This window comes from Grus americana, chromosome 1 (assembly GCF_028858705.1).
Source record: "Grus americana isolate bGruAme1 chromosome 1, bGruAme1.mat, whole genome shotgun sequence".
NCBI lineage: Eukaryota > Metazoa > Chordata > Aves > Gruiformes > Gruidae > Grus > Grus americana.
In genome coordinates this window covers 7,088,749-7,106,673 of record NC_072852.1, presented here as the reverse complement: position 1 = coordinate 7,106,673, position 17,925 = coordinate 7,088,749, and the positions used below count along the sequence as shown (strand labels likewise).

Below are 17,925 nucleotides of genomic sequence, written 5' to 3'. Positions count from 1 at the left end.
TTCCTTTACAACCCAGTATCTGATGATTTTGATAATACCATTTCATTTGGTGAAGAAGACTATAATATTGAATGTTGTAGTCTTCAGTTTATTAACATAATTGTACCTGTGTGCTTCATAATAGTTAGCAAAGCATATAATCAATAGGTCATAAGTGAGGAAACAAATCATCTAGAAGTATTTAAAAACCTAAACTAGATGAACTGAAGTCATAAACTGATTAAATTACACCTAACCTACTCTTAAAAAAGCAAGCTAAAGCAATGCAAGATCTACTTAAACTCTGAAGACATCTCTTTTGTTATCAAAGTTAGGCTGATCAGCTAATAATTTCTTCTTCCCTTTAATTTCTATTTTAGAACAACATTGAGAAAAATTGGGAGACGTTTCAGGCAAAAGCCACTAAACACTGTCTTTACAAAATCAAATCATTTCACACCAATCTCATTTCTCACAAGAGGGTTACTGATTTGGCCAATAGGCATAAGCATGACATATGATAAGCCTTGATTACACAGTCCCCAAAAATTATACTCAGAGATGGATAAGGAAAGTATGCCTATATGAAGTTACTGCAAGGTACCTATGTAACTGGGGGGTGGGGGAAGATATTATTATTTTTGAGAAATAGCATGATGTATCTATCATAAATTGAATAACGAAACAAGACAAGTCCTGAGCAGATTTATCCCTACACCTCTGTTATCTGATCCTTCACTAACAGCAATAGACAATTAACTTAACATCTCTTGATGCCCTTATGCTGGAAGATGTCACTGCAAGGATTAGGTAGGAGAGAATAAGACCTTCACAAACCAAGTAAGTGTGCTTGGTAGTCCACAAGATGAAATTCAGTTGAAGAATGCATGAATATAGAGCAATGAACAATGGCTAAGTGGCAATACAAGAAAGAAAGATCTGCAGGTCAGTTTAAGTGCTGTAAAAAGGAAAGAGTGTGCTGTTCAGGTATGTGAATGTCATTCTGGGATATATTAACCTGAGTGATGAAATAACAGCACATCCTCATTCGGAACAGAGAGTTCAGATTCAGTTGCTGAACTTTGGAAAGGATGCAGCCAAGCTGGACAGGGTCCAGAACAAAGCAAGGAGTGCTGAGAATTTAGCTACACAGGAAGGCTGAAAGAACGGAGCACGTAATGTTTTAAAATGGGGGAGAATGGGGGGTAGGCAGATGGAGCCCTGTATGTATTTTAATATATATAATGACGACCTCTATGTGCACTGAAGGCGAGACAAGTTGAAATTTACTTTCACATTACAGAAACTCTAATCCAAGCATTCCTTGAAAAAAAAAAAGTAGTGGAATACAGAGAAACTGCTTTGGAAGTTCAGGAATTCCTATCAGTGAGGGTTAAAGAGCAGAGGTACCCACCTGCTGAAATAATCTTTATCTACTAGATCCAGCTTTGAAGCAGAATGATGCAGTTTATAGATCCTGAAGACAATTTGTGCTCTATGCACATTCTCACTAGCACATTTTACAGCTAGGTCATTCCTTGCTAAGAGTCAGGCTCTTTGCCTTAGTTCTATACGCATGATCCAAAGCAAGCAGTCCTCAATCCCCTCTTCCTCTCTACTACTTGCCCTCCTGGTAGGAACAATGACTTATTTTTCTAAGGCATACTGCTTCCAAGCCATGCTAATATCAATTTAAAGTGGATCAAGTATAGCATAGCTCTCTCCACACCCTGTAAGGAATGGCTTCCACCCGCCCAAAGACAGCTGTATCCATAGAAAGAATCAAAGAGTCATAAAAATTCTTCTCATTTTTTTTTTGTGTATTGTTATTTGGCAAAGTACTTGGACATGGTGAAAGACCTTGTAGTACAGTAAAGCCTGCAGAGTATCAGTATCAAGTGTGGGGGGGAAGACACATTAATTTTATGGAAAGAGTCTCTCAGGACTTTTCCTTGAATGTACCTGAAGCGCAGCCCAGCATCACAAGACTCTGCACACTCAAATTGTGAGGAAAAAGGTGGCAGTGGGCTAACAGACACACAATCTGTCCTTTTCCAGTAGCTCCTAAAACAACACTAGAATCCCCAGACCTCTTCAGAGAGGCTAGGGCAAAGAGGTAGTAGTACAGTGCACTTAGAAAACCATGTCTGTTGCATTTGAATTATCTGTACTTATCCAAAAAAGGATAAAGGTCATAGCAACTAATTTTTAGGCTCCAAGAGGCATCATAACTACCAAATAACCAGGTCAACCCTGAGTTAAATGTCTGAGTGTGTGAAATGAGACAGTGGGCCAGCTCAGACTACTCACAAGATACTTGCTCTTCTTGTCTATGTAACCAATGGTCAAAGTGTCACCTGTACTATACATGGTATCTGGTAGCAACAAACCATCTTCATTGACTGGGTATCAAGTCTTGTTAGAGCCCTAGAGGAAGCTTGTTAGCAAACAGAATAAGCAAGACATCTTTTCAGAATCATAGCTATCTGCCAGTTTAAGCCACTTGATTACTTACCAAAAGAAAGAGTGGTGATGAACTGCAGCATTAACTGAGGATCTGTCTGAACCAAAGGCAAAAATAAAATAAAAAAACCACAGCATGATCTATTGAGAGTAACAATAACTCACTCTCCCTCAAACCTATTACTCAGTATGGCACGTTCAGATCCAGAAGGTGTAGTACTGAAGTTGTATCAACAGATCCAAGGCACCGACACAGCTCATTACTAGTGCAGTTCCAAGTAGCACAGCTCACTTTAGGTACAACCAGCACCTTCTGGTATGGTTTTTGTAGGTGATACTATTGTCCTAGCATGTTATTCACACCTAGAAACTAAAGCAGTTACTCATGGCTGAGAATAGATACACAGTGCAATTACCAGAGTGAAGCACTGAAAAAGAAGGATTTGCTTTAAGAAGTTGGTCTGTGCCTATTCGGTCAACAAAACACGACAAATTGCTTCAAAAAAGCTAACACCTAGTTTTATCTCCAAATTAGGTGTCCTTAAATTGCTGCAACCGTATTTCACTGCAAGTTAATTCTTATACCACATATCAGAGAGTGTCATTCAAGAATGGCTTTTGGAAGTCAGAATTGCCAAGCAGAACAGAGTGGTTTTGTTTACCCTCCCTCTTGGATAGTGCGACTGATTCCAAGTACCGGGAAGGTACACTCATCTCATCCTTTTCTCAAGCACACGTATGAATACCACCTCCATTGAAAAGAAACCTGAATATATGTGCAAATTCATCATATTCAAGAACTTTTATAGTTATACAGAGAAAAGTTGGAGGAGGAAACAGCTTTAGGTGATGGTGTGAGATGAAACTATCAAGGCAAACATTCCTCCCATCTAAACATAGGCTCTTGTACTTGTTTTCAGCTGCTGTGATAAATTTGGCAGCATAAATCCAGACCTGAACATTTATATGGAAAACTCTACAGCAATCAAGACAGGACATCAGCACTTTACTTTCCATTTAAAAAAAATAAATTTGGCTTTAAGGACTGCAAAGATTAGCTAAAATGATTAGATTGTCAAAGATTAACTAAAAGCACCATTGTGTAGGTAAGAAGTTGAGAAATCTGACAGAATTAAACTGAACTGACAACACTTGACTAGTTAAAAAAAAATAAATCACACACAAAGAATTTTAAGACCGTTTTGGCACGTGGCAATTCACGTCCACCTCCTAGTCATTCCTAAACCGACAACCAGTTCCACAGCAAGTAATGCCAGCACAGACACACAGTATGCAAGAACAGCCAAACCAGCTCTAAGCAGTCAATGTAGGCTAAAGCCGGTCCAAGTATTTGTCTCTATTATCACATCCCTACATTTGTTTGAATTCCACAGATGCAATACAAAGGTTATATTTAGTGACTAATGTAGTTTGAGAAGCTTAAGAGCCTCTTTTCTGTAATTGAGTAGAAGAAACCTGCAGCAGTACAGGCCTGTCATAAAAAGCACTGCTACACATCTTTCCTTTGCAAGGCCATTAAAAAAAAAAATTCAAAGTCAACCCTGACCTTCCTTCTTGTGTTTCTAAGTGACCAGACAGGTGATAAATGAAAAGGCAGGTAAGTCTGTTGTTGCTTCTGTTTCAGGGCTATGAAGGTCCTGTGTCCCTGAAAATCTGCCCCTTCCCTTCTCAGAACTGGTTAACAAGAAATTATTTGTCTACACCAAGCTATCTATCCCCTCCCTTCTCATTAGGCTATCAAAGCTTCTGCATCTTCTCAATGTTTATAACAAGACTACTGAAGCAAGAAGTTAAGGTCTCTAGGAACATGTTCCAGCAACTAGCTTTTCCTCTTACAAATCCCCTGATCTGCTTAGTGGACTGTAAAAAATTATGCTTTTAATACACAATTACACAAGGATATAGAAAAAGAAATATTTGAAGAATACTTTTTATCCTGAGGATTTCTAAAGCTTATTTCAGTGCTGAACAGACAAAAGTTATCAGCCAGTGGAACAATATTCTTTTCTTACGTCAGATCACAAAAAGGAAAAATCTGAGCAGCGCTAAAGACTTGAGTACTATTTACTGAATCACAATTGGCAGAATTTCCTTCATATTCAGTTCACCACAGACCCCTTCTCAAACTCAGAAACTGAAATTATGCCTTTATTGCAAAGAGTTTCCATTCCCCAACCTGTTATTCCATGCATGCTATTTGTCAGCCTTATCGGACATGCCACCTACTCTACTGCTGGAAGAACAGTCATGGAAGGGGATCTTTGGCACCAGAATTAAACTTGTCAGTACACGCTTCACTTTCTTCATGTGCAAACTTAAACAAGACAAACTAACAGCTTTGGGAACATCTTTTGCTGATGCACAGATCTGATGGGAATTGCCTAAACTTGCAGCCAGCTTTTACTCCATCTATAAATTACTGCATTACGGAGTAGAAAGGGATTCCAATTCTAGCTGATGCATCATCATATAGGTTATCACATGGTAAGATCTAGTTAGACTAAGGGAATCTATGTCATTTTCTGACACAGCAGACTCAGGATGAGACTGTACAAACATACTGATTTATACCATTCTATGATTCTATACATAGCCTTGTTATTCAATAGTGATTTTTTCGAATGACCAGTCTCATGCCTGCTACTGCAGCTATTCATGCACCTAAGAATAAAACCCATGGAAACACGACTGGCTACTAGTTTGATAACCTGGAAGACTGGAGTCAGAGTAATGCATAAACTTAACTTGTAATTTTGCATAAAATTAAGTTGTAATTCTTTAACAAAGTGCAACTCCCACTGTAATTCTCTAAGATCCAATCAGTTTTCATATAATAAACAACATACTCTAAATACCTGAGTGCAAATGGTGTACTTGGCTACGCTCTCAGTCTCCCCACCCTGATCCTTCATAACTTTGTTCTAGAGCAGATCAGAAACAGTTAAGGGACTAAATTTAGTAATACTTGTTTTGTGTTTTAATGAGCAACACAAGCTGCCTTAAGGATACAGCAGAATATTAACCAAATTGTATTTTCATTAGGGAAAAACAAGAAGAAATATCTTCAGAATTATCTCAGTTGCCAAAAAGCTCACAAAGTAGCACAAAACACTGAGCATATAGATAAATACAAGTATCAACTGAGGTATATAGATAAATACAGGTATCAACTTGCCAACTTATTTTCACCACTTATTCTTTCACAGCAACAAACTACTTCACTAAAAGGAAGCTAGCAGGGCTGGCAGAGGGAAAGATATGGAAAGCCTAATTCCATGTTCAAGGCAAGACAAAGATTTATATTCCCACTTAGGGAAAGTATGTTTACCAGAATGCTCTTTCCTCAAATAAAAATGGATGCTTTTCAAATGGTTGTGATGATAAAAAAATGTGCAAAGAACCATACCTGCTTTCTAGGCTTAGCTTGTCACAGTACAAACAGTACTGTTGAGTTCATTGCCTGAATCATCCTGCTAATTGGAAAAATGCAGAAGTGCATCCTCCTCCCTCAATTACTCACATACTATATAAACGGCCACACACTCATCTTCGCTAATGTGAAGACAACTTTGTTTATGGTGATGTATTTGTTACTCACCTAATAATATGAAGGTGGAATAAGCCAAGACCTTCATTCAGTAGTGTCAACAAGGAGCTTAAGCAAGAAACAGCATATAGAACCAATGCTATCCTTAAGTTCCTTTACGAGCTACTTAAGCCAGGGCAGAGACATACACTGAACTGTGCACTGCATGCGGCTGGCTGCACCGAGCTGCCCAGCGTAACGTGTGCTCCTTACTGCTGTTCCCAGTTCTCTGGGAGGAATGGCCAGATAGAAGCACTCTCCAAGCTCACAGAGGCAATCAGACCAGAATAACAAGCTCTTGTACCAGATCAGAGTAGTTAATTCTGGCCTTTCAGTTTGTTAACAGCCAAGACCACAAGCAACCATTTAGCACTAGAAATGGCCAAAAAAAAAAAAAAAAAATCAATGCTTAATAAAAAAGAATCCTGTGACGTGAACAAAGCTACTAATATAATTTGTATCACTAAGAGTAAGGCTCATTAAACACTTACCAAGGCAAGAGTTCTGCACCTAGCTTGGCTGCCACGATTCTCCACACTGCCACCCTTCTCCATGCTCCCAAGTGTGTGCTTTGGAGAGATGTCGGATGCCATTTCAGGAGAATCTGAGAGGACATTTCTAGGCATCACACCCTCTTGACTGATTGATCCCGATGCAGCGTAGAATGCCATCAGCTTATTACGTAGGGCTGCTAGCTTTATTCATTTCTGAAAACAAAGAACAATGTGTTATATTTAAATTTGGTTTTTGAAACACTTGAAGGGGAGTGGAAAATAAATAGAAAAAGAGATCCCACACAAGTTAATGAAGAACATATCTTTATGGTCTAGAAGATGTCTACCACCTATGTGCACATTTAAAAAAAGTTGGTCTTATTCTAAAAGGTGACTTTAAAAATCCAGCATAGCAAGGTTCTGTACCCCATCTCGTGTGCTTCCAAACCAGATGTCTACATTTACAAGCACGGACCCTGCATACATACCTGTCCCACAGATTCAATTTGTGTTTTCCATTATGACATATCATTAATGGTAATAAAATCCCATTGGCTAAGATACCAACTGACCCAGTTTAAACGTCTTCCTCTTATTAGCTTTTAGACAAGAATTCTATTTATTGGACCACAGGAGGCAAACAGAATCCAGTCATTTCCTAACACTGCTGCAGTTAATTCATGTGTTACTGAAGCAGCTCTATGCCAACTACTTCTGGTTAAAGATGCATGAATAGAACTTAGTGCCATTTTCGCACCATTGCATTACATAGCAAAATTGCATTTTAAAGCTTACAGAGCTTTTATTTCACTCAGCCATGAAGAAGCCATGCTTGTACATTTGGAAGATGCTTACTGGAAGAGACATATGCACCAGCACTTGCTGGAGCAAAAGCCCCCAGTTTAAGCCATCCTAGCACGTCATTCTGTAATACCTCTCTGAATTGTCGTCATCTCCCAAAACACTCTGACAGAATTTCTTCCTTTGTTCTCAAAGTACCACAAAGACAAAAGTCATCCTTTTGCACTAACAGCACAAACAGGGGGAGGGAAAAAAGTAGAACCTAGTTCATCTATCTCTCCAATATGTTAAAACATCCTTCGCAACAAGAAATTGCCTTGTTCTTTAATAGCCCATCTTTTCACTCACCCTGCCTGCAACCAGGAAGCAGTAATGATGTGTTCTTCAAAACAGTTGCTTCTGAGTACCACGTTATATGCAGCCAGCTGGGAACTAGATACCATTACCCTGACACTGTACAAATGAAATGAGATGGTCCTGCTTCCCAAGTGCTTCTCCCTTTATTATGGTTTGAGAGGTGACATGAGAAGCAAAGTCAGGTCTACATTTCCAATTCAATTGGATTACTTCTCCTTCCTCCCTACCCCTGTCAGCTGAGGGCTGAGAAACCAGAGCCTCCTGGTAAGCTGATTAGCGTTTCATAGCAGTGAGATAACATCTGCCAATACTGAGCAACAATTCCATCTTGCTGATCATTTCCTCCCAGGAGAGGGATATGACATTACCAGAGGTATGTACGAACGCTCCCTCGTTTATGCTGTAGCACCAATGTGTGTCCTGTGGGAAGGCTCCCACACAATGTAGTGAGGCTGCAGTCCAGCAAGTCTTGGAAGCACAACCCGCATCAGAGCACTGGATTGCCACCATAAAAGCATCTAATAGCCTTTCTTATGAACATTAGGCCTAACAGTTAAGATTTAGCTTTGCTTTTACATAAAGAGAACATTCTTCCTTTCTTCTATTAATAACATTAGCTATAAATAGATACAATGCATCCTCAGGATAATGGTCTTTAAGTGATGCCACTGAGGTAGAAATATGGTCTTGGTCCTAGTTTTCAGAATTGCAAGACAGGCAGACATGAGAGCACCGCAGCAGCTGCTGTACCTCTGGCTGCTACATACCCAGGCTCAAACTAAAAAGCTATGCTGCTGAAAGCTAAACTGAAAAAGAGCAACCTGAATTTAGAACACATCCTGCAACAGCAGCTCCATCTACAACAAACCCCATAGCACTGAATAGCCATGCACAAACACACACAAGAAAATAGATATTTTTAGAAGACAACATTATCAGTGAAAATCTTGACTCCTCTGAAATGCTATACACAAAACCATATATCTCATTTTTAGAAGGCAAGACTACCGCAGAAAATCTTAACACCTGAAATTCACAGAAAACTCCCACTGACTTCAGATTTCGTCCAATGACTTTCAAGGTGATGCTCAGATGGAAAAGAGCATTTTTCTAAGGAAGGACCAGCAAGAGGCAAGTACTCCTATTAACATCCAACATAAGGTGAGTATTATTTCTCATCAGAACTTTTAAGCTGCAGCATCAATTTTTATCCAGGTGTCCACAGCATAAACTGGACAAGTCATGTTTGTTCAGTCCCTCAGTGATATATTATAGACACCTATTAGATTTCTAGAATTATACTCAAAACTGTTTGTGAACATTTTATAGACCACATGAGACATCATAGCTCCAGATTACAATAGATAGCATAGACAAGACCCACATTTAAAGACTAACCAAATGAAGATATTAATCCAAGTTACCAAGAAACCAGTTAGCAGGCCAAAACTTTGAGAGAGAAGAAAGTATTTAAGGGTACTGTTTTGCTTTCTCCAACAGCAAAACCTTAGCATAACCAGGTCTAAGCTTCATAGTGGGCTATTTGTATCCAGGACAGCAGGAACACCCAGAATCAGTAGTAATAAACATTAAAGCCACAAGTTCTAAACAACAACAAACAACTCTGCTTCCAGCAAGCTCTTGTTACTCATTTTGGAGCTCAAGCTCAGATATTTCACACAGCTCCTGAACAATGAATAAAGGCAGTGACTATTACTGGTTAAGAGAGCCACCCACACAAGATCAAGTAGCAAGCATTACGGCACTGGTTCTGCTTTTGTGTTGTAAGCCATGGCTTCTTTGGAAGTTTTACTCATTTCAGAAAAGCTCAGGCAGCTGTGCGATAGATAGCCTGTGAGCCTGCAGAAGGGGGGGTGGGAGGAAGATCTTCCCTTCTATCTTTCACATCATCTTTAATACTTCAAGGGTGCACATCAAGAGGATCATAACCCATTCATATATATTATTTCTTCTCCCCTTTGTTGTGTTTGTTATGCTTAAAGGGAGAAACTCCTGCAAATTTGTACAGTGCCTAGTGCAGCTACAGCTGATGAGGGGTTGCCCAGCACTGCTGCAATACATACAGCATGCTTTAGGGACAAATTCCTCTCCAAACCATGGCTGACACGGAAGTCCCCTCACCCTTTTTACGTCCTGTCTATTAAGTAAAAGACTTTGTGGATTTAAGGTAGAAATAGCCAAAAATCTAATAAATTTCAAGAAGACCCCACTGCCTGTTTCAGTAGGATTGCCTAGGTAACAAGCAGGGATTCAAAAATAAGGTAACCATCCTCAGAGAGAGCAACAACAGCAGGACAACAGGTGGCTGTTCCTCCTGACCTTCAGAGATGCATTAAATATGAAAGTTGCTCGCAACAGGATTTGTTTCTTGGTCTATTCAATGCATTGTAGTGGGTTTTTTTGTTGTTGGGGTTTTGGGTTTTTTTTGCTCAGTTTAAGAGATATGTGCCTGTACCAATAGGGATTAATTAAAAAAAAAAAAAAAAATCAGACCACAATACAAGAGCATAGAAGTGTGACAAACAGTACTATTTGGAGAAAAGATCCCAAATGTTCAACCAAAAAGGCATCTTAGGGCAGCTGTGATTCTATCAGCTGAAATGATCACTTCTCAGCTACACTAGAGCTAGCCTTCATGAGATATTTAAAACAACACAATTCACACATCATGCATGTCTATCAGAGGGTAGTAGGATGAAACCAAAATATTCTATATTTCTAGAACACTCTTGGCATAAAACATTTTTAAAATACATTTCTAAGCCTAGAGTGCACTCTGAGCATCACACACACTATTCATCAGTGATACAACTGAAAGACAAGAACTGGCCAGCAAACTTCAAGGTTTGTTTAACCTGTCAGCTGTATACAGACATACCAATGCACACACTCAGCTCTGCACACACCATCAGTCATCTTGCACTCCATGGTGGTGCTTGAGTTTGGAGAGTTAAGGATCTGGAAAAAACCATCTGAAAGTACTCTGAGGTCATTCTGTGTTACTGTGGGATAGCTTTTTATAAAAATAATGGTACAGGGCCAGACTACAGACCTGTATCTCTATTAGCTTCTGACAGTTAGCAGCAGATGCTGAAGGAAGAGTATGTAAGACAAGGCTGCAAGCACAACTACAGGCTGGGCGGAGAATGGAATGAGAGCGGCCCTGAGAAGGACTTGGGGGCGTTGGTTGACGAAAAGCTCAACATGAGCCGGCAAAGCCCAGAAAGCCAACCATATTCTGGGCTGCATCACAAGAAGCATGACCAGCAGGTCAAAGCAGGGGATTTTGCCCTTCTACTCTGCTCTTGTGAGACCCCACCTGGAGTGCTGCATCCAGCTCTGGGGGCCCCAGTACAGGAGAGACATGGAGCTGCTGGAGCAAGTCCAGAGGAGGCCACGAAGGTGATCAGAGGGCTGGAACACCTCTCCTATAGAGGCAGGCTGAGAGAGTTGGGATTGTTCAGCCTGGAAAAAAGGCTCTGGGGAGACCTCATAGCAGCCTGCCAGTACCTAAAACGGTCTACAGGAAGGCTGGAGAGGGACTGTTTACAAGGGCATGGAATGCATGGAGGACAAGGGGTAATGGGTTTAAGCTGAAGGAGGGTCGATTTAGATTAGATATTAGGAAGAAATTCTTCCCTGTGAGGGTGGTGAGGCACTGGCACAGGTTGCCCAGAGAAGCTGTGGCTGCCCCATCCCTGGAAGTGTTCAAGGCCAGGTTGGATGGGGCTTTGGGCAACCTGGTCTAGTGGAGGGTGTCCCTGCCCGTGGCAGAGGGTTGGAACTAGGTGATCTTTAAGATGCCTTTCCAAACCAGTCTATGATTCTAAGGCAACCAGAGAATAGGAATTCATTCAGATTCCTGCACGTTGTGGTTAGGAGACCACAGGGCTTCCCAAAACAGGCCAGGTAGTTGTGTCTAATAACCTGATGAATTTTTCCTTGTATTAAGTGCTCCTGCAACATACCTTTGAACCTGCTGTACAAGATCACAGCTAAACAAAACCAACTGGCCCATGACACCTTCACTGAGCCACTGCTGTTAGAAACTCCTCAAAACTAACTGATCCAGTATGGTGGAACAGAACAGAACTATCAACAACCGATTTCTTCTTACCTCCTTCAGGATATGAAATACAGAGTAAATCTCTGAGCTTTAGAGGTAAACCATATGTCCTAACTCTTGTCATACACAGTAAGATTTAGTCTTTTCTTGTACCGGAAAGCTGAAGTGACAGTACTGGCTACAAAGGACAAACCTGACAGGCAATTTGCCTAACTCTAGGAGCACCCAGGATGGCTGAAGAGGTATTGCTTTGAGCACACAAAACCCCCAGAATCAGACAGTAAATTTGAAAGCTGTTCTTATAGAAAGAGTCAAACCAAAACTGAAGTAACAATCAACAATACTTTATGTTTAGGAACCAAGGTAAACCAAAACTGGCCAACATAGTTAAATTCTGACTTTCCTTCTCCATATCATAAGTGTAGATGCTTATGATAACGTACTAAATCATTTTACTATGATGCACATTCCTTATCTGCTCATGAAAAATCCTGTCTGTCCAAAACATTCACGGCTATTTGACATCCGGTAACCAGGAAATGTTCCTGCCCTTGTTTAGAGAGGTACTGTCACCATAGTACAGCCAGCCAAATAGAAATGCTGACCATTAAAAAACCCCAACAACCACCCCCCTCCCCCCCAAGTCTACGACAGTATGGTCCTCTAAACATGAACCAGGCCAACAGCATTTTTAAAGACATTTCCCTGGATATCAATTATGATTGAGATTTTTCAGAATGGGTGTCAAGTAAGTTTGAACAATGTTTAGCCAAGTGGGAACATGGGGTACTCTCATGGTAGCATGGCAGCCCACGACAGACACGCAACTACAGCCAAAGTAATTAGAGTGCTAACAACCATGCGAGACTCCCAGAATTCAAGGGAATTTAAGGCAAGTAACCCCAATATTTTGTTTTAAACTTTCTGGTTTCTGTGATGCATTTGTGACAATTCAAACTTTCCTCTACAGGCTGGAGAGCTACAAAATCCGTTACTTTTAAAACTAAAAACAAAGATTCTCTCAGTCCTCTAAATCTGGAAGCTGGAGCCTCAAGAAACACACTGAATGTCATTCATACAACTCACGCTAGAATTTACAAGAGCTGCCAACAGTGAAATAATTAATCCTGTGTACATAAGTTTTTAAAAGAACAAGATGGGCAAGGCACCAACTCAGTAAAACTTAAATCCAGTTGACTTCACTAGGATATTTCATCACACGCTTAAATGGTTTGGTGAATTAGATCTCAAATTAAATGTAGCAACCACTTAAAAAGAAAGGAAACCATCACAAACCAACATTTTCATCACCTAAGTAATAATTCAATTACTACATTGAATTCTCCAAATCATGCTTTGCTCAGAAACAATGCTTAAGGTCACACCTTTGACCACGTTAATCCAAGCCTCAAGATACCAGAATAAAAGGGTTCAATATTGTGCTTCATTCTTAACTAGTCTTTCTGGATTTTCAAGAACAGCGTTTTTAGGTTTTTGAGACCCTATACTTTAGAAACTTTGTTACCTACTGAAGACAACCAAGCCAACACAAGACAAGAGACCTTTTGCAAAAGTCTAGATCATCATGACCTCATCCTCTCTGCGGTGTTTCAGAAACGCTGCTGCTTTTAAAACAGACAGTGGAATACCAAAGCAGGATTTGATGATGCTAAGCACATTGGTCCACCCTCAAGACAGAATTATCTGGGAAAAAAACACCCAAAACTGTGAAGCGTGTTCTCACACGTCTTTGCCTTATCCCTTGCAAGTGAACTGGGAACAGAGTTTACTGCATCAAAACCAGCTTCAGCTGAATCCTGTTGCCTAAAGCAAAGGCCAGTGGCAAAGGTTCATATACAACATTGTAGATTAAACCACCAAAGATCCCCGGAGCACTCACATCTCCCACACGTTTACAGCAACAGAATCCCTCCCTGCCCCAACTAAAAATAAAACTACAGCCAGCGACAAGTAGTTACTTTTCTTTAGATTAACATCTTACTCAAGGATAATAAGGCTCTCACTGGTACTCTCCAGTTGATTTGATGACCAGTATCTGCTCAGTGGGAAAACTACACGATACCCAGAGCTGTCTGGTCCGGTGTTACATGGGGCTTTAAACACAACCAGGTGATGGCTGAGGTCTCCTCAGACTTCAAGTGTCCTTAGGTAAATTTCAACAAGGAAAGTGTCCAATTCCTTTAAAGTTACTCTTTTTAAACCTCCCCTGTTAACATCAGGGTGGTGCTATGACAGCCAACACTTTAGAAACATGAAATGTACATAAACAATTTTAGGCAGAGACTCCTCTGTAATTAGCCACTTCTGTCTTGTTACAGCTGTAGCATCACTGGGGTTTAGGGTTTCATTATGTAACTACTGCTACAGTCATAGCAAAGGTGAACCAAATCCTGTTTTACAAAGTATTTAAGACAGCAAGATAATTTTCAGCCCCAGTACGGCTGTGTCACAGTCTCACAGCTGGATCTTGGGTTGCTTTCCTATGTTTCTTTTTGTGACTGCTGTGCTGGTATAGGGAGGAGGGCAGAAGACAGCTGAAGCACAAAGCAGAGGTGTTTACTTTAAAAAGCAGCTAATTTAATATACATTTCATTCCTATGTAAGTACATAAAGGTCTGCCTGCCCAAGGCAAACAGAGTTGAAAACAACACTGGCAAAACAGAGCAGTAAAGTCTTGTCCTGGACCTTCCTTGGTACAGGGATAATCAATATGCACCCAATTGAAGAGGATATCTTTAAGAAGTTAGTTACACTGGAAATTAAAATTCCTTGCTTTTATTTTTTAATTAAAATAATAAAAAGGAGGAGGGAGGACTTTGTAACAGTATTTGACACAGCCTGTCTGGCTCGCTTTGAAAGCCACATTCATATGCTCATTTATTTTCATGCTCCAGTATTTTAGAAGGTCAGTCAGCCTGAGACTTGTCAACTGCTCAGGAGTGAAGTTGTTCCAGTTACTATATCCAACCAGCAGGCCCCTCTGCCAACATTCTTGGTTAATATTTCTCTCGTAGGCATGCAGAGAAAAAGGAGCTATGACCAACAGGAGGAGAAGAGTTTTACTATTGACAATATAGAAAGATGTAATATAGAATCTCCCTGTTCCTTTCCAGTGTCAGGCATTACTTGTACTTCTAGTCCCAAAATTTCATTTTACTCACTCTCTGTTGTAAAAACCCCAGACAAATCCTTGATAAGACACAGCTGGAAAAATCTATTCCATTTCTGAGAAATAATTAGTAAGAAATAGAGACCTGAGTGAACAACTTCTTCCCCCTCCCCTTTTCATTTTTAAATACCAACTCTCCCCTTACAGCAGTAATTACTGCAAAGGAAGGAGAAAAGCCACAATCATTGCTCTTTATAGTAGTACCTGTGCAAGAAGTCCATATGCAATGCTGCATTAGTCAACAATCTGTAGAAGAGTCTTAAAATAATACCTTTTTATTAGCCTAAGCCAGAAATTGCAAAAGCTTTTAAAACTAAGACTTACGCTTTAGGGTTTGGAAAGAAGTCTTTCCTCCTGTATCCTTCATAAAAGGAAGGGGAAAGGAAGTAATTGTTACTTACATTTCTGATACTTGTTACAATTTAAATCCTTGCAAAAGTTTGAGAAAGACAGACAACCTCCTCCAAATTTCTTTCCTATTTCATCAGCATGCTTGTTACTGCAGGAATCGTCTCTTGCTACATCCGTGCACAGGACTAAGCCCAACAGAGCTCTGCTTTCAGCTACCTCCTCTTGGTGCCATACTAAAACAAAAACTATTCAGGAAACATGCCCTTGAGATCCTGGATTACTGAAAATCCCGAGAGTGTTTTTAAGGCTGTGGTTTCTCTTACACATACTAAACCTCGCCTGAACTACCCAAGATTACGATCTTAAGAAGCACCAGCCATCTCACACTTACCACCTCCAGATAGAAAAGGCACCTGACAGCGGGTAAGGAGGAAAAAAAAAAGTATTTTGAACTAGAATCTGCTACTGTTTAAGCCCACAGTTTTTCCAATGGTAACATTAAATTGCAGAAAACAATGAGAAGGAACAAGGTAGCTTTTTCCCATCACCCCAAGTCAGTCAGTAACACCATATATCCAAAGTGTAACAATGCACAGGTACAAAACTTTTCCTTAACTGTCTTTTAAGTTGCCAATTAGCCCACACAAATTGGTTTTAGACAGGATACGATGGGGAAAAACAAGAAATCCAAGGGGGGGGGGGGGGGAACAAAAAAGAGAATCTTTAACACAGCTGAATACTGGGAAACGAAGCCTCACATACAGCAGGGAAGCTGTTAACTAACAGTTTTTCTCATCCCCTCCTCTGTACGCAAAACTAAACGGAGTCCAAAGCACCCCTCCGGGGCCGTGCTAGCCTCCCTCTCCTCGCCGAGAGGGCTGCGGGCAGGCCTGGCGCTGGAAGCGGGCAGCAGCCCGGCAGCGGGCAGGTCCCAGCCCGCCGCCCCAGCCTGCCAGCGGGGAGAACAGTGAGGCGAGAACCCGTGCAGCTACACGGAGCAGCCACCGTCCCGGCTCTTGGAACAGCACCAACGGGCGGGGGAATAATTAAAAATCCATTAGTGAGTAATAAGACCAATATTGAACTATTCCTGTCAAGGGCTGACGCGCGGAGAGCTCCGCGGCCGCTCCCCGAAGGGGCCACTGAGGAAGACCGAGCCAGGGGCAGGCGGAGCGGCAGGAACTCATCGCCTCACGCCAGCGGCTCCCCTCACGCCAGCCCCCACTCGCCGGAGACAAGCACCGGAGCCGGCGGAGGGAAGCGAAGATCCCCTCAGCCGGAGCGCGGCGCAGGGAGGCTTCACTCACCGGCTGCGGGGCGCAGTCCGCACCTCTCCCGGGTGCTGAGGGCAGAACGAGGAGCGGGAACGAGCCTGGACGGAGGACAGCAGCAGACAGGTGACTAGAGCAGCACCTCCGACCAGACGCGGGCTCCGCCGAGCGACCAACCCCGAACTCATGCGCACTGCGCCCGGCCACCACCCACGGCAGGCGGTTAAAGCTACAGGCGCCGACCCGAGCCGGGTGGTTTGGTTTGTCCTGCCCCGTGTGGGGAGTGGCACCTCGTCACGACTCCGCCTTAGCCCAGGCGGGACAGCCGCCTTTGTCCCGGGCCCCCTGGGCAGGGCATGAGGCTGGTTACTCCTCCCTCCCACGCGGCCGAGGGCGGCAGCCTGCGGTGCGCTTTGGTGTGAGGTACCGCCTGGTCTGAGGGGCTTCGCTGCGCTGCCACATAACCCTCGGAGCGCGGTTCATACGCGTGTCCCCGTTACCAAACCGCTGCCTGAGATGGCTCCGCCAAGGAGCGATCCCCAGTGTCCCTCCAGTAGTGTGCCCGGGGTGGGGTACGTGGGTCTCCACAGCCACCCTGTAAGGGCAGAGAGGCAGGTGAGCTTGGTGCCATGACAGCCTGCAGTGGGCGAGGGTGAAGGCAATACCTTTGGCTTCGTCTGAGAACCCTGAGGTAAAACCTGCCCAGCCCTGGCATCTCAGGGCAGCAGGGATGGCCCTCATCATAAGGGATAAATTGTGTTGGATCTGGTGTCTGTGGGGCTTGTCCCTCCACTGAGCTACTGCGAAATGTTGAGGGTAAAAGGGGTGAAAAAAGAGGGTAAAAAATGAGTGGCCCAATGCCTGCCTCCCCCTCAGCCACTTGCTCCCTGCCTGAGCCTGTGGCTGCACTGAGGAAGATAAAGGGGTTTGTGTGCCTTGTGCCACCCATATATTTAACAGCTCAATAACAAATATTGCCTATTTGTACTCTTATTTATTGCTAATATGTCATCATACTCACTGGTATTTATTAAGTAATCATGTTCCCTCCCTCCTTCATTGTGCAAGGCTGTGGCAGCCCTCAAATTAAAAATTTTACTTATATTACATGGTAAAAATTTCAAGCCACTCTCAGAAATCATTATTTCTCACCCATGCTGTTGTGGCAGAAATACTCCCAGACCATTAGTACCTCAAAGTATAGAAGATGGAGATGTTTCAAAAAGATGCGGCTCCACCCAGAATAGATGGCATAACAGAACCAGGAAGGGGGAGCTGTGCAATGTGGGTCAGCAAGGCCTGGGAAATGGTTAAGACCATCCCCA

The 17,925-nt window shown here is 42.1% G+C and overlaps 1 protein-coding gene across 1 annotated transcript in view; it reads right to left on the bottom strand.

The window, feature by feature from the left end:
* PROSER2 (proline and serine rich 2) overlaps window positions 1-16,863 on the bottom strand; it is a 28,786-nt gene extending 11,923 nt beyond the window's left edge. Inside the window, exons 1-2 of the mRNA XM_054819270.1 lie at window positions 16,637-16,863; window positions 6,541-6,756 (exon numbers count right to left, since the gene is read on the bottom strand). Of these exons, the coding sequence (XP_054675245.1) occupies window positions 6,541-6,720 (180 nt within the window). The 5' untranslated portion in view covers window positions 6,721-6,756; window positions 16,637-16,863. The remainder of the gene's footprint in view (window positions 1-6,540; window positions 6,757-16,636) is intronic.
* Between the last annotated feature and the right edge of the window lie 1,062 nt (window positions 16,864-17,925).